This window comes from Arachis ipaensis, chromosome B2 (assembly GCF_059453495.1).
Source record: "Arachis ipaensis isolate K30076 ecotype BB chromosome B2, ASM5945349v1, whole genome shotgun sequence".
Lineage (NCBI taxonomy): Eukaryota > Viridiplantae > Streptophyta > Magnoliopsida > Fabales > Fabaceae > Arachis > Arachis ipaensis.
In genome coordinates this window covers 16,711,392-16,732,542 of record NC_142437.1, presented here as the reverse complement: position 1 = coordinate 16,732,542, position 21,151 = coordinate 16,711,392, and the positions used below count along the sequence as shown (strand labels likewise).

The 21,151-nt window shown below is 31.7% G+C and overlaps 2 protein-coding genes across 13 annotated transcripts; one reads left to right on the top strand and one right to left on the bottom strand.

The window, feature by feature from the left end:
- Window positions 1–6,707: 6,707 nt before the first annotated feature.
- On the top strand, window positions 6,708–8,364 carry LOC107628235 (LOB domain-containing protein 17-like). The gene is made up of 2 exons (XM_016331002.3): window positions 6,708–7,111; window positions 7,704–8,364. The coding sequence occupies exons 1-2, from the start codon at window positions 6,833–6,835 to the stop codon at window positions 8,196–8,198; spliced, it is 774 nt and encodes a 257-aa protein (XP_016186488.1). The 5' UTR covers window positions 6,708–6,832; the 3' UTR covers window positions 8,199–8,364.
- Window positions 8,365–12,423: 4,059 nt separating this feature from the next.
- LOC107625070 (pentatricopeptide repeat-containing protein At3g23020) lies at window positions 12,424–20,678 on the bottom strand. 12 transcript variants are annotated; one of them, XM_088505031.1, is made up of 6 exons: window positions 20,264–20,649; window positions 19,562–19,604; window positions 14,125–16,735; window positions 13,817–13,930; window positions 13,629–13,717; window positions 12,947–13,404 (listed from the first exon to the last, which is right to left on the bottom strand). In XM_088505031.1, exon 3 carries the CDS (start codon window positions 16,695–16,697, stop codon window positions 14,223–14,225), a length of 2,475 nt encoding a protein of 824 aa, XP_088361157.1. In that variant the 5' UTR covers window positions 16,698–16,735; window positions 19,562–19,604; window positions 20,264–20,649; the 3' UTR covers window positions 12,947–13,404; window positions 13,629–13,717; window positions 13,817–13,930; window positions 14,125–14,222. The 12 variants fall into 12 exon arrangements, with proteins under 12 accessions (XP_088361159.1, XP_088361160.1, XP_020971243.2 ...); XM_088505033.1 differs by lacking the exons at window positions 12,947–13,404; window positions 19,562–19,604 and adding an exon at window positions 12,424–12,735 and having other exon boundaries at window positions 20,264–20,678; XM_088505034.1 differs by lacking the exons at window positions 12,947–13,404; window positions 19,562–19,604 and adding an exon at window positions 12,424–12,735 and having other exon boundaries at window positions 14,125–16,817; window positions 20,264–20,669.
- Between the last annotated feature and the right edge of the window lie 473 nt (window positions 20,679–21,151).

Genomic DNA, 21,151 nt, shown 5'->3' with positions numbered 1-21,151 from the left:
CATGGTTTGTAATTCTCCCTTAAATTGTGCTTAAGTGTAAAAACATACTTTTTAGGCCCTTAAACTGGTGATTTTAATTCACTTTAATTCCATTCGATGCCTTGATGTGTTTGTTGGGTGATTTCGGGTTCATAAGGCAAGTATTGGATGGAAGAAATGAAGAAAAAAGCATGCAAAGTGGAGAATTCATGAAGAAATGAGCTTTTGGAGAATTGAGGGCCACGCGCACGCGTCACCCACGCGTACGCGTGATTAGAGGTTTTGGCCAGCGACGCACACGCGTCACCCACGCGTATGCGTGATGCTCGGCACGTGACCCACTTAAAGTGAAATCGCTGGGGGCGATTTCTGAGCTGCCCATGCCCAAATCCAACTCATTTCTGAGGGTATTTCATGCAGAATTCAAGCTTGAGTAAAGGGGGAGCACTTAGTTAGTCATTATGAGCCTTTAGTTAGTATTCTAGAGAGAGAAGCTCCCTCTTCTCTCTAGAATTAGGTTAGGATTAGGTTAATTTCTCTTGGGTCTAGATTTGATTACTTGATTTCATCTTGTTTCCATTACAATTTCTTGTTTCTACATCTTGATTCTCTTAGTTTGTAGTGTTAATTTTCCCTTTTATGCTCTCTTTTATGATTGATGAACCATTGTTGGATCTTGATTTCTTCTAATGCAATTTTATGTTTTCATGTCTTCTTTTATGTTTATCTTTATTGCTATTGTTAATCTCTTGCTCATGATGGTTATGGATCTTGTTAATTCTTGTATTTTATGATGTTTACTTTTATTGTACACTAGGTGTTTAATAGAATGTTTCCTCTAGTTTTTGAGTAGTTCTCTTTACTCTTGGCATAGGTTAAGGAAATTGAGTGACCTTGAGTCATTGGGTCTCATTGAATTGGTGATTTGAGAACCTTTAGTGGTCAATTTGATAACCATTGACTCTAGCCTACTACTAAGTCAATTAGTAGCTAGGTTAGGACTTATGGATTGATGTTGATCAAGCTATTTGATGTACTTCAAGTCTAGGAGTAGATATTACGTACTTAAGGCTTTTGTAAGTAGACTTAATGAGCTTGGTTCCTCACAATTGTCAATATATGGTTTGTTGACAAGGATGGTGATCTCAATTACCCATGTCTTAGCCAAGAGTTCTTTACCTTGCCTCTATTAATTCTTGATTTACTCTTCTTGTCATTTAAATTCTTGCCCATTCAATTTCTTGCCCATTTTATAAACCAAACCCCTTGTTCCTTCATAGCCAATAATCATTCACTTCATTGCAATTCCTTGTGAGATGACCCAGAGTCTAAATACTTCGGTTAATTTTTATTGGGGTTTGTACTTGTGACAACTCAAATTTTTTATATGAGAATTATTTGTTGGTTTGGAGCTATGCTTACAACGAAGTTCTTATTTCTATAAGAGAAATTCTATACCATCAACTAAAATCCTCATCATCAAGCATCTCTTTGATTTTGTCATGCAAATCAAAGTCAGTCCTAATCATCCTGGTTGTGTCTCGCGAAACAAGAAGAAACGCATCAAGATTATCAGTTTCACATATGACCTCTTTGCACTCGCAATCCCAAGCCATAACAAGCCCTCTCCAAATAGCATGAAGCTCATAGTAGAGAACACTAGAAAGAGGTATACTAGCAAAATAAATTTTTATCCAAATTCCTATGATGTTTCTAATAATACACCCAAAACCAGCTAATTGCTCATTTTCAAAAATGCTTGCATCGCAGTTTACTTTACAGATATTCATCGGAGGTGGTTCCCAGTTATATTGCAAAGAGAAAGGAGTAATATGTTTTTTCGTGGTAATAACATTGGAGAAATCTCGAGCAGCATGTTTAGCCAAGTGAACAATTTTCTCTCTACTCCATAGATCATCTTGATGGAAGATGTTATTGTTCCTATCCCTCCAAATCCACCAAAAGGCTGCTACAAAGAGGAACTCATTTTTGTTGAGGTTAGAACGAATCCAAGATATAAAACAAAACCAGAATCCACAGCGGTCATTCCCAAGTTTAAGCAAATCCAAATCTGACGAGCTTTTTGGCAAGTCCTAAAGCAATGATTAATATTCTCTAGAGCAAGATAACATCTCTGACAAAAATCAGAAGTAGCAAGACCTTTTTGAAACCGGTAGCTAGCTGTGGGAACTCCGTTGTTGAGGCAAAGGCAGAGCAGACACTTTATCTTCTCCACTATTCTCAACCGCCAAAGCCAAAGCCAATTTTCATTATCATTCCAGCCAAATTTCTTCTTCAATAGCCACTTATACCCGCTTTTAGTCGAGTAGGTAAGAGTAGTTGTTTGGAGTGATTATGATTTTGTTTGAAACTGATAGATCATAGACTATTAATAAAAATAATAGGAAAAACAAATAAATGATAAATTATGATGACTAAAACATCTTACTCGATTAACTCAATATAAATATTGAGGTTGCGGAAGATATGAAATCTTTAATCTGAATCATTACTTTGCAAGCCCTATAAGATTTTCTACATTCGAATTTTGGAAATAGTCATTATATATAAATTTATAAAGAATTGAGTCAATTTTAAAAAGAACTATGAACGAAGTCAATCGAATAACTGTAGCTTGAGACATTCACAAAATATGATTGGTACGTCAGACTGGTTGGTTACAGTGCGATTTTCTACTATAAACTTGTAATAGATTTATCTACCTAATTGAATTTGAATTTATTTTTGAACTAAACTCAAAGAATAAAGCTAGTTTTTTTTTTATCTTTTCATGTAGCCAAAGATAATTCAAATTCAATAAGTATGGAATTAATTAGTTATGACTATATTTTGAAAGGTTATTTATTGTCTATTAGGATTTTACTAAAACTAGTGTTTTTATATTTTTTCAAATTTTAAATTAGATATGTTAATTTTTCAAGTGCATTATCTACTAATATTTATTATAAAATTTAAATTTAAATTATTATAAAATTAATTAATTAATTATTCAATAATAAACATAATTAAAAAAATTGACATGTTACAGGTGGCTTTTAACAAATTTGTATTAATATTTGGTGCAAAAGTAGTAGTATTAATATTTGGTGCAATTTTCGAAATCAAATTGTAGTTTTCTAAGAAATTATTTAAGTACTTATGAAAAAGTTAAAAAAATGACTTCTCTCATAATAAAAAGTTGGTAAATGCTACTCTAACCTCTCTAAAATAACATATAAGTTATCATCTTTGATGTGTTATATTTTAATGGGTGTTTATTTATTTTAAATTTTTAGTAGAATTTGTTGGATGACTAATTTATCTAATAAAATAAAAAATAAGAAATTGATTTCGGGTCATTAAAATTTGTTGGAAATTCAACAAAATATTTAAAAAATAATGTTATATATTACTCTTTTATTTTTCACACAAAATCTCTTATTTCTAACAAAAAATTAAATAAAAATTCAGACCTTCATAAAAAATAATTGCAAACTAGCTACATTAATTTTTAAAAAACAAGATATAAAGTGTTTCAATCTTTTTCATTTTTTTCATATAATTTGAAATCAAATTGTATAGAATAAATTTCCAAATTTAAAGATCTATTTGACATGTTTTCAAATTGAAAATTTTTATGGTAACACTAATTTGTATTTTTATTTTTAATTTGTGACATCAATATTTTAGTTTAGAATTTAGATAATATTAGAAAATTTTTAAATTAATATTTTAATAAATATAACAAATGTATTAAAATAAATATCGAATTAGAATGTGACACATCAGAAAAAGTAATTTACATGTTACTTTAAAGAGGGTAGGATAGCATTCACCTAAAAAGTTTTTATCACATTTCTTTTAAAATAAGTACTTTTAGAGCTAAAAAATCAAATATAAAATAATTTATTTATAAGCTATTTTTAATATAAGTATTTATTATTTAAGCTATTTTTTTTTAAAAAAAATAATTAAGTTGTTTATCCAAACTAGACAGTATTATAAGTAGATTTATATTCTCAAAATGTTAAATGCTTTACATAATTTAATATTTTATTTTACTTTCTAATGTAAAATTTTTATTTCAAACTTTGTTTTATGAATTCTCTTAGAACACTAATTGGCAAAAAATTTACTAATTTAGAGATTAGAGAACTACTATAGGCACTCAAATAGTGCATATTCCTTGCAAATATCAATTCCCTAATATATAGTTTGGTTGCTTCTCAACTTTATTATAAAAAACCACAAACCTAAAAAGAATAATATTATTAGGACCGTTTATTTGTCCAACTCCACCCCCCTTCCTCTCTATAATTAAAACATCTAAAGAAAAGGTTATCCACAATATTTTAATTTATTTATTGGGGCGTTATAATTAGCTAGGGTTCAGTGTGGGGCCTCATTATACATTTTGGTGAGGCCTACATGTTGGTACCTATACCGGACAAAAGAAAGTGATTGAATTGAAAAGGTATATGAATATGAGTGTATACAACACATTTATTTATAAAAACAAAATACACACGGTATTGCTAGACAAAGGGTGACATTTCAAGGCTTAAAAAATAATAAAAAAAAAATCTAATTGTACATACAAATTAAATGGGTAACAAAACATATTATTCTGAATTTGCTTCTTATGTTATGTATGTTATATCTTATATGTTACTAAACTAGTGTCACTATCTTTTGTTCCATTCATTTTTGGAATCTGCTATTCTCTTTATGTCTTTTTTTTTGGGTTGCTTTTAGCTTAGATTACCTGTACTTACAGGACAATTATTATGCTCATAACAAGTATCCACCTTCAAATGTTGAAAGTTTGTCTATTTGATTATAATAATATATTGTATGATTAATTCATTGTATAATCAATCTTATTATTGTTAATAGCAACCATAATGAGTGTTAGTTCAAACATACACACCAATCCCCACTACTTTGTCAGACAGCCCCTTGAAGAGGCAGATTGTCCCCATGCATGTTTTTTAAATATATATTTTGTTAAAATCAAAGTATTAAAATATAAGTTTTATTTTGTTTTTTTTTAATTAATAATTAAATAATTTTTATTTGACACCTTAAAAATACAACTAGCTATAAAAAAAATAATATATAAAATCATCCATCATATACTTCTAATTAACAATTTAAATATTTGGAAAAAGAAGTTCATGACAAAAAATCATTACAATTATTTTTTACTTTATTAATCATGACTACAATTATTTTCATTGTGATATATTGATATGGTACTATTTAAAGTCATCCTAATAATGATAATATATTACACTATTTGAGAGGATAACTATGATTTATATTGAGCTCAAATGATGGCATGCTTATGAAGTTAGTAGCCCTAATATTTTACTAATATCAATAGCATTACAAGCACCATTGTAATTTGAGCCATTTAATTTAGATTAAATTTGCTAGGCGTTATAGTCTTTGTTCTCGGTTCCCAATGGTTAACGATCCAATGTGCTATATTATTAGTAATTAAAATGAAAATTTTATTACCCTAACAAGAAAAGTTCAAGCATAATAAACCCTTGTCTCCCATGCATGTCATGAAAATTTACCAAGAACTATTGTTATTTTGGTTTTTAATACTATACGCTATATGGGAATAATAATATATATAGGCTTGGGGGGCTTTGAACTGGATGTCATTTAAACTTAATTTGTTGTTTTATCTTTAGTTATTTAGGGCCTAGCCAAGACTAAGAGTATGCCTATATATACATGCACTCATGCTCATAAAATAAATTAAATGATTAATTAAGAACATAATAAATTATTATTTTATATGATAAACTTTAAAATAATTACATGTGCATATATTATATGAATATATATAGTGGATAAAGTAATAATATTATACAAATTTTAACTCTTTATTTGTTTCATACCTTCAGGCTATATGCAAGTCAAATCCTAACTATATACATATATTATGAAATGTGGGATGGAAATAAAAAAAAAAGATAAATTTAATTTTAATGCACTCATAATATAAATTAAAATATTTTATATATATTTATGCAATTAAAAATAAAAATAATTTTTTTATTAATATAAAATTATATGATTAAATATAAATTATTTTATACTAACAGTGCAAAAAAATGCGATACATACATTTAATAGTTTGTTTTTCTTATGGTAGAGATATATATAATTACTCTAGCTAGCTCCCAAAAAGTTTCAATAAAAGTTACATTAAGACTGTAACAACTAGTAAAACAATTATTGCCCCAAGTTCTATATTCTCACAATAAGTATCCATCCATATAAGTAGTTCAAATAAATGCACTTGTGACTATAACATTAAGAAGGTACTCATACTATATATTATTTTTATAATGACTTAGGGAATGAAAAAAAAAAAAAAAAAGAAAGAAAAAAGAGAAACGACAAGAGCAGATAGATCCAATCATCAAACAAAATGGGTTTGGTTAATGCTAGCTCATTTGTCGTATAAGCATGTTGAATGGAATCTCTAATTTTCTTTCTAATTATAAACTTTTATTTTGCCACACAAATTAAAATTCATAACGGAGTGATGATGGTTTTTTCTTATTTATATATTAAGGGAAATAAGAAAAATAATGTACAACTGTAGGCCAATAAGGGAACCTAATGAAATTAATTATTCCTTATAATAATGAATCCCTTCCTCTTCCTAAATTGTATATAAAGATGGTGAGAAATGATTAAGATTTGCACAAAGCTTAAGAGTTATAGCTATAACCAACCAAAAAACAATCTTCATCATCATCACAAAAATAGAAAAAATTTAAACCCCAAAATCAAGTTTTTTTTTTTTTTTTTAAAAAGGTGAATTAAGATGACAGGTTCTGGTTCTCCTTGTGGTGCTTGCAAGTTCTTGAGGAGAAAATGTGTGAGAGGTTGTGTTTTTGCACCTTACTTCTGCCATGAACAAGGTGCTACCCATTTTGCAGCCATTCACAAAGTGTTTGGTGCAAGCAATGTCTCAAAGCTCCTTGCCCATCTTCCGGTCGGCGACCGCTGCGAAGCGGCCGTCACGATTTCGTATGAAGCTCAGGCAAGGCTTCAAGATCCTATCTATGGCTGTGTCTCCCATATCTTTGCCCTTCAGCAACAGGTTTCTTTTCATTTCATCTTTTCTCTTACCTTCTCTTTCAACTTGACTGAATTTAATTACCTGTTAGGATATATTCAATTTCTTGAAAAATAAAATTAGCATAAATTTTTTTTATGGGTACTAAATATTTTAGTCTCTGATTAATCTCTTCTTGATATCTTTTATCCATTTGAAAAGAGTTAAAAAATTTAGAATTTGGTTGGAGAAATTATATCAAGAAGAGATTAATTAGGCCTGAATATATATATATATGAATGATATTTTGATCTTGTAACTAAATATGTGCTTAGTTTATAATTGAAAACCCTAGCATAGTTTAATAAACTATGAAAGGAAATGAAAAATTTAATTTCTACTTGAATAAGAGAAACAAGAAACACCTTTGAAATACTAAAAGTAGAGGTTTTTTTTTTTTTTTTAAGTTAAAGTAGTGTGGCAAATTGTGGTTTCTGTAACCTAATTTCAAATATTCATAATAATCAACTGAATCAAGTATTATTTGACCATGTTTAATTTCTCTTATTATATATGCATGAGGCTAAAAATTAATAAGTGCAAGTTTAATTTTTGGTGTTTGAATATAAATTTATAGGTGGTGAATTTACAAGCACAGCTAGCATATCTTAAGGAACAAGCAGCACAACAAAGTTGTGTGAATGGTGGAAACCCTAATCATGAGAGATACTTTGATAAACCTAATATTGCTGATAACAACAACAATAATTTCATTACTCCTCAAGATCTTCAAAGTTGGTTGTTCAATATGGAAAATTCTTCATCTTCAAACTTGGGTGGCCTTGAATCTCTTCATCCAAATTTGTGCAACAACAATGATTCTTCTTATTATGGTAGTGATGGAAACAACAACAATAACAACAACAATGTTAATAATTCCATGATGATGATGATGGATCTAAAGCCAATTAATAATGATGGGAGTTACTATGAAAATTCAAACTCATTCTCTAGCTTTGAAGAGAGTTCTTCAAACTCCATGTCTTATGACATGGAAACAAATGGTGGGACAAAATGGTCTTTTCATGAAGTTGATGATCTTCATTCAGTGGCCTTTGGTTACAGAAGATAAATGAATATATTGGTGAAGATCTTCAAGACTTTATCATCATATCAATTTTGATGAATATTGCTTATTATTATTTTGAAGCATGCACTACTACTCTGTTGCCATAAATAATCTAGGAACTAATTAAGGTTAGAAATGTTGATATTTATTTGAAAAAAAAAAGGAAAAATTATTGAAATATATATATATGGAGCAACACCCTTGGTAGTGTTTCTGCTTTAATTAAGTGTAGTCCTTGGTTAATTAAGTTGTAGAATGATAGTGTAATTCTGATCATCATGATGATGATATACATAACTAGAAACTCTGGTTCTTAGTTATTGTATTAGATTTTAATTTGAATTGGTTTGTTTTATGGACCTTTAGCAGGTAACAATATTAATTATATAGATCCTAATTTGACCTAATATTAATGGACTCCCTAGTTATATATACTCTATTAATTACTAATGATATATTTTTAGCTTCCTTTCTAGAGAAAACAGGTTTGTGTGGAGGAATATTACTTGATGGGAATCCCAAAGCTAACTGAATTTTGAAAGAAAAAAAAATACCATATTACTACTTATAGATATATGAAATTACTACTTATGAAATTGTATAGTACTATCTAGGTTGATCAATGATAAAACATTATGCTTCTTTTTTTTTTTTTCTTTTTTTTTTTTTCATTCAGCCACTTCAATTAATTTGGTTCCAATTTATGATATATCCATGAGTACTAATTGAAATGATCAAGTTTTAAAATATTGAGCACTCTACATAAGAAAAACAAAAAACTTATGATGTGTAATTACTTGATTATGTGATAAGAGAACACCAAGAAATATTAGTGAGTAGCTATTTTCTAACTATTGATGTCATTTTTAATACATACATTAGATAGCAAAGTTATTGTGTTTTTAAATGCATTGTAAAAACTAAAGCTACTAGAATTTGAAGCTAATCAACTTTCTATAATCCCTTTAATATTTTAAGTATACATAAATGGTATATAAGTGAGATTGTTCTATATGGTGAGTTCCGGTACAAGAAGGCATAGATTTAATGTTAATTCAAAGCTATAATATTCGTTTTTCATTTGTATGGTTTATTGGGATTTTGCTTATCATTTTATTTGAAGAATTTAATAAATTGCTATAACTAAATTTTATTTTTCAAATAAAAAATTTATTTTAGGATTCTCAATTAATTAGTCCTATAACCCTAGAAAATTGTTTTAATTGAATCCTGTCTCATCTTAATAGAAATTAAAGAACAGAAAAGTAAAAATCACAGTTGAAAAGTATATATCTGAAATTTATTTTTATAGTACATTATTAAGTACACTGCAATATATATATATATATATGATTTATCACACAGTTATTTATATCTCATTATATTTGTTGTAAGTTTTGATAATGAAAAAAAAATAATTTGAGAATTATTATTACTACATATAGACTACTTAGTTGAAAAAAAAAAGTTATATATAACCTAGCGAACTAGTGGCATGTGTGGTCCAATAGAATGTTGTCCATGACCAAATCAAAAAGGTTTCATATAGAATGTTCCAGTAATATTATTTTTATTAGTCTAGCTACCATGCAATTCCATAATTCATTAGCATCCTTTTTATTTTAGGTAGTCATATATACTATATAGTAGTGGACTATACTAGCTAGTGCATATTGATAGGAATAGAAAAATGTTAAATTTGTATATATATATATCATCATGACTACACTTTATACATTATTATTTCTCACCATAATTATCAAATATATTGGGATTCCTCTTCTTTATTTTTGGTTTGTTTCAGCTTCTTGTCCTTAACATATGGTGGTCCTTGCTGTCTCATTTAGTTTGTTGTTTTATTATAATTGAAAAGTTGTTCTCTTCATCATCCCACTTCTTTTACTTGTTTTTGCATTGAATTGCCAAATAAAAGGGTTTTAGGGTTTGAGAAATAATAATATACATCTCCTTATTTTAGAAAAATTGGGTTCAAAATTTAATATAGAGTGAAAATTACACTTGATGGTTCTATTTCATGTTTCTTTAATTTAGGATTTTAGGTGTGATTAGAATGTAATATTTTTTATTTTTTATGCTATTTCTTAATTCGACAGATTAATAACTAATGTATGGGAGATTCATTTAAAGATTTATAGCTAACCAATTGATTGTTATATACATAAAATGAGATTCAAATTTTTCGATACTTGTTTAAGTAGATGAGTATACTAATCACTCGACCAACAACTCAGAACGTAATATTATATGCTTTTTTGACGTTTCTATAAACTATTTACTTCATTTCTAACCTTTGTATCTATTCCATCATTAATATGAATTATATTATATATACCAACTTAAATATTATTGATGGAAAGGAGACAATCTTTTATAAGGAGAATATAGAAGGAAAAAGTTACATGGATGACTTCATCATATGCTTTAATTTTTAATTTTTATCTAGTACCCATATATATATAATTCTAAGCAACCATTTTCCAGATCTATTACTTAAAGATACCATAATAGCTTTTATACATACATGCTTAGAATTTGTCAATTTAAACAACATTTTAAAGCTATTTTTCCTTAGAAAGATTTTAGACCTATTAAATTAAACAAACTCCATTGAATGTCTTGAATAATAAGCTAGAAATCATTAGGAGGTGGTTAGTTATTAGTTAAATAATTAGCATCTTATTATATGTGAATCCCTGACATATAGAAGTGCTCTTTTAATTTCCAAGTGCAGAGATAGATTAGACTTAATTAATTATTCTTATTTAGGCATAGCTGAAGATATTCTGAACACTAATTGCATGCTGTCACTGACAATTCTGATTGCAAATATGGTGATATATGCTTAACTACTTGGTGTCATAGCTTAGGAAAATCTGCAATTTGGTTTATTCTATGTTTCCATAATATGCTATCTTTTAATTAATTGTGTTTCAGGTGGATGTCACATGTGCTGTTTCTTTAAATTAAATTCCCCCATTTTTATATGATTTTTGTTGTCTTCAGATATGCATGTTCAGTCACTCTTATTTGCTTCCCTCTCTTTAAGGGGGAAAAATTAATTGTAAGTGCTCTAGGGGTTAAAAAAAAAAAAATTAGTATTTAATGCTAGATCAATTAAATAGTTATATACATTATCGAAAAATTTAGTTAATATATACCTTGTCAAAAATATTATAAAATATAAATTTTGTGATTTTAAATAGGTACTATTATATTATACAATAATTAGTTTTAATAAATAGGTACTATTATATTATACAATAATGAGTTTTGCTAATAAATATTCTAAAAATGCTGGTTAAGGTTATTTATAATAGAAAGTTTTATAAGGTTTTTTATTTTTATTTCTTCAAAAAATGTATCACAAAAGCATTAAAAACTTCAATTTTTTTTATACAAAAAAGAAACTTTACATTGAACATCTTAACAAATGTCCAAAGAATAGTTGTTAGCGCAACTTATAATTAAGCAGTTTAGAACTCTTTCGGTGGAATTCCATTTCAATGAATATGATTATGATTTATGAATGTGTGTTTTGTGTAAAAATTCAAATTCTCACTTGAAGACCACATACTCCAATAACAATATAAAATACTTATGTTCTATGTATTACTAATACAACTTTTTATTTATTACAATGAAATTTATTTGTTGCAAGGGACTAACATAAAATACTTGTGTTCCTTAAAGAATTTGGTGTTTAATTATTTCTTCTATGACACAGTAATCCATTAATATACGTGGTTTATATTTTACAAGATATTATGGGAAGCGCTCTCTCTTTTTTTCATGAAATGTCTTTAAGCTATGGAAACTATAAATTTATAGGCCTAGGTGAATACCTCAAGTGCATAATAATAATAGTAATAATATCTAATTGGTATGAGTATATAAAAGAGTAAAATATACTTTCGTTCTTCGTTTGTGACTTTTTCAAAAATTTCTATATTTAATTTTATTTAATTTTATCTCTATATTTTTAATTTGTGTTAAAATTACCCCTAAGTATTAACTCCATTAAAAATATTAGAGACAATTGAAAACGTCCAAGGTTAACTTTAACAAAAATTAAAAACATTGAGGACAAAATTTATTGAAAAATTGTGAGTGATGCATGCATCAAAAACTGAGAAGGCTTACAAGGAATAAAACTTCCTTTCTTTAGACTCATCAGTTTATCACATGAATCCTCAAAAGACTTCAGAACTTATAACAAAAATTAGAACAGATTTTGCTAATTGAACTAAAGAACTCAACTTTATCCACATTCAGTGTTAAAAAACAACAGAAAAAAATTTGCATGAAATTTGCATGATTCACTGGTCAAATTGTTAGAGCTACATTTAATAAAATGAACATATGAAAACACAATGTATAGACAATTAGACATACATCATGACAGAACAACATAGTTCAACAGGTAGCCGAGCTTTCCAGTTTGCGGATGGTCCATGTTCGATTCCGGTTCACGGGTATTGGTCCAAGCCAACCGGTCCAGTCCGATTTTCATAACTATGGTCTAAATCAGAGGAAACAGAAAAATCTTCACAAAGTGGATATGCACATTATTCATTGGGATCAAATCCAGTATCAAAAATCAAAATCTATATACCAACCAATGCTAAAAAAACATTATATTACAAGTGGCAACATTAGTGACACTAATAGAACCAGTGGTAGCCTCATCTCAAATTAACATAGAATTAAAACTACCTCCAGTTCATGATAGATGTCGCTCTGAAAAACGTTTGTACATTAATGGAGTAATTTATCTGAATACAAAATTTTCGAAGTGATATTTTGAACTCGAGGAGGTGATATCTAAGAAAAAGAAGAACAAATGATGCTACAAAAGAAACCATTCTTCGGCCAGATTTTGAATCAAATACTTGAATGAAGGTACAGGAAGAACCAAGAAAAGATTGAAGGACAGCACAAGCCTTCAATTTGCATTCTCGGTTCGCCCCATTAAAAGAGTAAAGGTGAGCATAACAAATGCAAAAAACAACAGAAAAATTCATGAAACATGCCTAAAACATGACAAAATAGTTTTTTATATCGTTACAACTCATGCAATCTCAGCATTATATTGAGAAGCAACAGGGGTAATCAACTTGATCTTCAATTCAAGCTCCCCAGACTCAAGTCCAGCCCGTAATTCACCTTCAAAAGATCATTCTTGATCTTCCTATCCATGAAAGCAGCCCAGTTATAGGAGTTGAAAGCTTAATAGATATTAAGTGTTTCTCTATTCAAGCTTCTAACAGAATATAAAAAGGAAATATCTAAAGGTTGGACATGTTAAATGCCAAGAAAAGAATTTTGTTTCTCAGGGTTCAAAGTAATCATGAATATCATAATACATAAATATGAAAACATTTAGAAATCGGATAAATACCAGGAAAAACTGACCTCATTCAGGTAACCCAAAGGTTTCTAGCTGAAATTCAGCTCTTCATTCCAAAGAGTGTTCGAGCAGTTATTAATGACCCCGGTTTTTGCTGTTTGATACAGTTTAACAAATCATTGCCAGATTAAACATACGACACAGAGCTAATATAAAAAGATAGAACACTAAAGAGAAAGTAAATCCTTATTACCTGATTCCCCAGCTTGACCACAAAAAAAAAAAAAAAAATCATTGCTCATGAACTCCCAGATCACTAATTTTTTTCCTTGAACAACTATGACCTTCAATAGCCTCAAGCCCTCAACTGTTTGTGAGCTCCAAAAAACACGTTAAATTTAACGCAGTACAAGGGCACATAAAATTGGTAATATTCACTTATTCGGTAACTCTCAAACAACAGAAACTTAATATTGAAATAGTTTACTACTATAAATTGTTTTATGGGAAACTACTGCGGATATAGAAAACAACAGATGAATATATAAGTACAGAAATTACCAGTGTAATTCCAGATAATTCGATTGGAATGCTCTAGCGATAAACTGAGCCTTGTAGGAACTGAAGATGTAAGGTGCATCAATGATTGATCATGTCAATTAATATGTACAACCATCTATTCCCAGCACAGATGAGAGCATCAACATCCATTCTTGCAAAGCATTTGGTGCATCCTTCTTAACCATTACTTCTAGCCTTCCAATATCTTGCTTTGAAACTCCATAATTCAGCAAACATTGTCCAAGAGCGCTGAATGTAAAATCATCTGGTTGAATTCCGGATTTTGCCATTTCCTTGAAAGTCTTGGTAGCTTCCTGTGGCCTCCTAGCAAGAGAATACAAGCCAATTATGTTATTATAACTTAATAAATCAGTGAGGAGTCCTAGGTTTCTCATTTGTTTCGCAATCTGAATGGCTTCGTCCAATCTCCCAATTTTCTTATACATGCATAACATCATTGCATATGAGAACTCATTTGCAACACCTTTCTGCTTTAAGCTCTCAAATATCTCAATCGCTTGTTCAACCATTAGTCGTTCAGTATAAAGATCAAGCATACAATTAGAGGAAAATATAGAAGGACCCTGCTCTGATGACTGAAGCAACTTGTATGTTTCTTGTGCTTCTTTCAAGTACCCTACTTTGGTATACAACTTCATCAAAGAGTTGTCTATAGTTGGATTTCTTGGAAAACCTGCCCGTTGCATTTCATCAAGAAAACTAACAGCTTCTTTAACACTTCCAGCATCAGCAAAAGCATTGATTAACACCCCATAGATAATTACATCAGGCTGGACATTATATCCAATCATCTCCTTGTATAATCCTTTTGCCTGTTCCAATTGGCCTAACTTTCCAAAGCTTGTTATCACCGCGGCATATGGAATGCAATCAGTCACTAGTCCTGCCTCTTGCATTCTTTTCAAATAAGCTTTTGCAATGTGTGGCCTGTCAGCAGTGGCCAAGATATGTATGAGAGAACTGTAGCTACACTTGTCTGCAACAAAACCATATGTTTCCATACTGTCAAACAACTGACATGCTTTATCATAGCATTTTCCAACCCCATAAGCTTTAATCATCACATTAAACACAAGGACGCCAAGCTTCTTCCTTTCTTTGCAACAGTTAAAGACTCTCTCTGCTTCTAAAGTATACCCTTGCTGGCCATATGCATCAATAATGGCGGAATAACAGTCTGACGTAATACTCCCAGCTAGATGAAACCTCCTAAACCACAACCATGATTTCTTAAGCATACACAACTCTACATACATCCTAGTCACAGCAGATTGGGCAAATTCATCAATCTCAAGACCCTTCTCATCCATCTCCTGCATGTGCTCTTCGGCTTCATGGACCATTTTCCTTGTGGAGTATGCATGCAAGAGGGTACGATAACTAACAAGGTCCGGTTCAAGACAGGTCTCTTTCATCATTGCAAAATACCTCACTGCCAAATTGATATTATTATGCTTAATATAAACAGAAATAAGTATGTTATATGTCCTTGCATCAGGTAGGCACCGAAGCTCCACCATCCTCTGCAACAGCAAACTAACTTTCTCAAGGCATCCATGATTTCCATATAAATGAATCATTGTATTAAGTGTCACTGTGGTCAGAGATACACCTTGTTTGATCATCTTAGCAAAGATTTCAAACGCTGCCCAAAGTTGGCCAGCTTTACCATACATGTCAATCAAAGTATTATATGTCCTTGAGCTTAAACAAACATTGGTATATAACACATTGTGACCTACTTTTGAAGTATTATTACTCCTCCTTAGTCTCAGAGGTTCACCTGTTGAGTACCATTTACTAAAAAAATCGTGAGCTTTCTGGTACTCTCCATTCCTCTTGTGCAACTGAACAACAATCCCCATTGTGATCTCATCAGGTTCCATTCCTTGACTTCGCATCTTCTTAAGCCAAACAAGTGCTTTGTCTTTTCTCTGTCCACCTTTACCATAAACATCAATCAAAGTTCCATATGTGGAATTCACAGGTTCAACCCCTCTTGCATTCATCTCATCCCACAAACTCTCCACAAGGCACCACTTTTGCGCCTCGCCTAGGACCCTGAAGATAATGTTATAATGAATCACATTCAACTCATAACAACCCTTTTTCTCAAGCCACTCAAAAATCTGAAGAGCCCTCTCCCAAGAAACCTGTTCCTTCAAAATAATACTAATTTCCTTGCAGGTCAAGGCCTCTTGCCATGGCATGAGAGCCTCATCCAAGTCCTGAACAGTACTCAGAGCCTGAAGAATAGAAGGAATGCGTCCACCATAACATACCCATTTCGTCAAACACCTGATGTGCACGTTGTTATGCTGCAAAACAACAGACCTATTAACCCTTTTCTTTAGAATCCCCAAATCCTGTTCCAAATTCAGGCTCTTTGGTGGAGTGTGTTGGTGTTCTATGACATGTTTTGTGGAATTGGGGCTATGGAGAATGCGGACAAAGTTGTTGTTTTCAGGCAGAATTGAGGTGGAAGTTGACGTTGAAGTTGGGGCAAGTGCATTTACATCGTTCAAACACAAAGGGTGAAACTTCAAAAGCATTTCCCAAGAACAAAACTATTGAGAATTGTGAAACAAACCTGCAACGAATAATCCTAAATCCTTAAATAAAGCCCCATTGAAAGTATCACAAACTTTGGCCATCAGATTTTGCAAATATATCTACAATTCAAGGTAAATCAAGTATCATAATAGAGTACCATCAGATTTTGCAAAATATCTACAAATGCAAAGACATTTTAGAAGCAACACATTCAGTAGAAGGCACCTTATGTTATTACAGGTTTACCAACTCGGGCTTAAAACTATGGTCATCAAGTAACAAAACATAAAGTATAGCATCCACAAGAAAGTTCTCATAACCAAGAATAATTCAACTCCCAAAGAGATGCCCCCATGATAGCATATTGAAAGGCTAGAGTTTATAACCACCCATGTTCTACCCAAAAAGCCAATGACTTGAGAGCAACACCCAAAAACAGAGATATTTGCCATGAAGATAGGAAGATAAGTAGTCCTCATTCAAACGCAAAAATATTATACATTATGGAGGCTCATGGCGTGAGCCGAAAATCCGCCATAGTTACTCCACCCATAGTTGTAAGAACCGAACCGGTAATCAAACCGGTCAGATTACTGGTTCACTGGTTTATTGGTTCAACCGATAAATCACTGGTTGAACTGGTAAAACCGGTTTCACGTAACTAAAAAATATAATAGCAAAGGTATAAAACAACAGTTATTACAAAATACAAATTCACATCAATTGTTCAATGTTGGGAGCATAACCTATTTCCAACAGTTCAATTCAAAGGGTTCCTGTTAGGCAAGACAAGAGCGACCATATATGCATTCACTAAAATCTGTTTTGGACATAAAACCAGTTTTGCCGACATGTTTTCAAGCCTAAATCTGTCAAATGATTTAAATTATGAACAAGATTGGTACCTAACTAAGACAAACAACCATGAGAAATTGATGAATGGATAACAAGCACTTAACTCACAAGTAAAATGGTTGCATTCAACTTGAAAACAACCATTTAATTCAACACGCATTTAAAAGCAACACCATAGTAGTTCAACAGCAAATAATTCGACAAAAAGACTCAGAGTCACTACACTAAACAGATGCACAATGGCATAATAGTTGAACAGCAAATAACTCCGACAAAAATTGCTAGAAAATCCAGCAATCCTTCTTCTAAAGCAAACAGGCATAATGGCATAATAAAAAATCCAGCAATCCAGCAATCCGAGAGAGGAGGCAGTGGACGGAGAGGACGCGCCGACGGAGCAAGGAGCCGTGGAGGATGGTGTATTGGCTGAAGACATTCTAAAACAATATAGAATAGCAATGGTATAAAACAGCAGGTATTACAAAAACAATGTTACATAATCCATATTTCCATATTTCCATATTTTCATATCCAGCAATATAAATTCACAGCAATGTTACATCAATAAAAATAAACATAACCACTACAAATCTGAAAAAAAAAATCTAACAATCTGCCATCAACTAGTTCAACAATATAACAAGTTATAACTCAACAATATATACATAATCAACAATCTGCCATTAACCTATCAGTTATTCACTCCCTTAATCAAATTAAAATCCAACTAAATAACTAAAAAAAACAGAGAACAGATTTCATAGTTTGGAGATCAACCTGGATGAGGCAGGTTCTAGCGACGGAGAGGCAGCAACGCAGCAGCGACGGAGAAGCAGCACCGCAGCAGCGACGGAGAGGCAGCACCGCAGCAGTGACGCAGGAGACGCGACGACGACAACGAGAGACGCGGAGCCACGAACTCGACGTACTCGGACACACTGTGAAGCCAGCGAGACGAAGCAGAGGAAGAGAGTCTTCGAGACTGAGAGAGACTGCGAGGAAGAGTGTTGGTGTGACGAGGGGAGGAAGAAGACGACAGGCTGACGGTGAGGTGAGGTGAGGTGATCAACTATGTATGGTGTGATGAGCAGATGAGGAACACTTGAAGGACGGCTGTTTTGGCTTTTGGGGATTTAGGGTTAGGGGGAAGGGGGCAAGGGGGTATTCGAGAGAGTAAGAGACATTAGTTTTGAAAACGACAAAAAATAAAAAAAAAGGTTTTCCAAACCGGCCGTTTACACAAAAATCGCCGGTTCTTCGGTTTTTATCAAAATCGGACGGTTCAAACCGATTTTATCCGGTTCTATTCCTTATCCGGTCAGAATGACTAACCGGACCGGCTAGGTGACCCGTTCACTGGTTTTTCGGTCGAACTGGCCAGTTCGGTCCGGTTCTTACAACTATGCCCGATTGCCTAAAAAATACATGTATGTGCACAAAAAAAAAAAGAAGAAAAATTGCATATGTAATAAATTATAAGTATAGAGTCTAATCCAAGGTTTTGAAAACCAAACCAGTCATCAAACCGCTCTAGCTACTTGTTCACTGGTTTACTAGTTCAACCGGTTCAACTGTGATTCAACCGAAATAACCGTTCTATAATAAAATAATAAATAAAACATAATCATAGTCTAATATAAATATTAAAATGTTATCCAAATTAAAAATACTACGTCAACGAAAATGCTATAACCTCATCCAAGTATAAACCCAAAAGTCAAATAACAAAAGAAATATCCAATGCCAATATTAAAGTTTGTTACCAATTATCAAAATCCACAAAAAATCTATTCTTCTTAATTTAAAACAAGAAAGTAGAAAAAATTATGCTTCAAGTTTTGTGAATGGCTTTAATTCAATAGGCAAGGGACAACGGTGAAACAATAGAAGATAATCATGATACTAGCCTATGGTTAAATACTTATTGGATATGAATCAAGAATTCATTCCTGAACATTAATGTAGTGCAGACCAGCAATCAGAATAAAAAATATGAAGCCTGAATAACCTTGAGAGAGCTCTGTTAAATTATAGAACCACAAAGCACCACCCTGCACAATATATGACAAGCTTAAATCATTTAATAACAGAGTGACTCTGTGTCTATGGTGCATGTATCCTCCGAACCCAAATATAAGATGCATTTTGTCTTCGGTGTAAATTTTTAATTTTTAAACTATAAACCCATAACTCAAATTACATCATTATATTTTGCTGTTATCAGTCAAATCTCTCTCATCATGTTAGATATATTTTCATGATATTATTCAGTCATTCATGGAACTAGAACCATTGGAAGATTAATTTTGCAGGATATGAAGTTTACATATAAATTAGAACTAAATAGCAAACGCACAAAAATTAACAAGCTTTGCATTTAACAAATTCAAAATTAGCGAATGCACACAAAATCAGCAGTCAGCAGCATAACTAAATTACTAATTAGCAAGCTTCCCATTTAATAAATTCAAGTCTCCCATCTAACAAATTGGCAAATTCAAGTCCCATCATAAATTCATAACCAAGCAATTAGTCAATTACATTACATACATAGCATCATAAGAGACCAGAGCTCACAAACACACACAAAATTAACTAATTATTTTTATCTAAATCATTCTAAACACATTAAAAAATAAATTAACCAAATCCCATTTTTTTATAAACAACAGATTAAAAAAAAAAGAAAGCAAGAAAAATTGGGACTAACCTTCGGTGGTCTTCGAACGAACAGTGTATGAAGGAGAAGGAGCAAGAATGTGACGTGCAGAAGCTGGCGGCAGTCTTATGTTTACAATGCGGAGAACAAGCAGAATATGAGGGAAAGGGATTTTGGAGCAGAGGAGGGTGGAGCGCAGCGGAATGGAGCAGAGGACGGTGGAGCGCAGCGAAATGGAGCAGAGGAGGGGTGGAGCGCGGTGGAACAGCGGCGGCGCGACGGAGGAACCACGCGAGACGAGTTGTAGTGGGGACGTCGGCTTCGAGCAGATGCAACTGCGGCAGTGATGAGGCGGTGGCTGGACGGAGCAGATGAGAGGATTTTGCTTTGCTGAGGGAGGACACCTCGAGAAGGAGGAGACGCTGACTGCTGAGCTTAGGGGAAAAATTAGGGCTACGTTTTGTTCTTTTATTTTATTTTATTTTTTATTTTATGAATAAAAGGGCGTCGTTTTCGGCTCTCAATCGAAATGGATCGGATTTCGGTTCGGATGGACTAATCAATTCAATGGTCCAATAGTGGTTTTTGATGTTTTGACTTTTAAATTTCTACTTGAATAAAATTATAATATTTTTGTTAATATAGTATTTTTAATTTAAATATATTTTAATATTTATGTTAAATTATAGGAAAGTTTTCAAATGATCCAGACTATTTTTTTAGAACTCTGATGATCCATGTACGGTTAGGTTACAGGTGTTATTTTTGTCGTGTAGCATGTTGTGAAATATCCTGAATGTCCATGCAATAAAGTGAAAATTGACCATAAGGGCAGTGATCCATGATTAGCTTAAAGCATAAATGAAGCCAAGTTGCAGCTCAGTCAGCTGGATGAAGACTTGTATCCATTGGGCCAGTAAGAACAAAATTTACTGAATT

Bases quoted from the DNA above. Each gene is read 5' to 3' on its own strand.
- LOC107628235 (XM_016331002.3), top strand. From the start codon at position 6,833: ATGACAGGTTCTGGTTCTCCTTGTGGTGCTTGCAAGTTCTTGAGGAGA. The intron at 7,112-7,703 runs GTTTCTTTTCAT...ATAAATTTATAG, and splicing joins TCTTTGCCCTTCAGCAACAG to GTGGTGAATTTACAAGCACA.
- LOC107625070 (XM_088505033.1), bottom strand. From the start codon at position 16,697: ATGCTTTTGAAGTTTCACCCTTTGTGTTTGAACGATGTAAATGCACTT.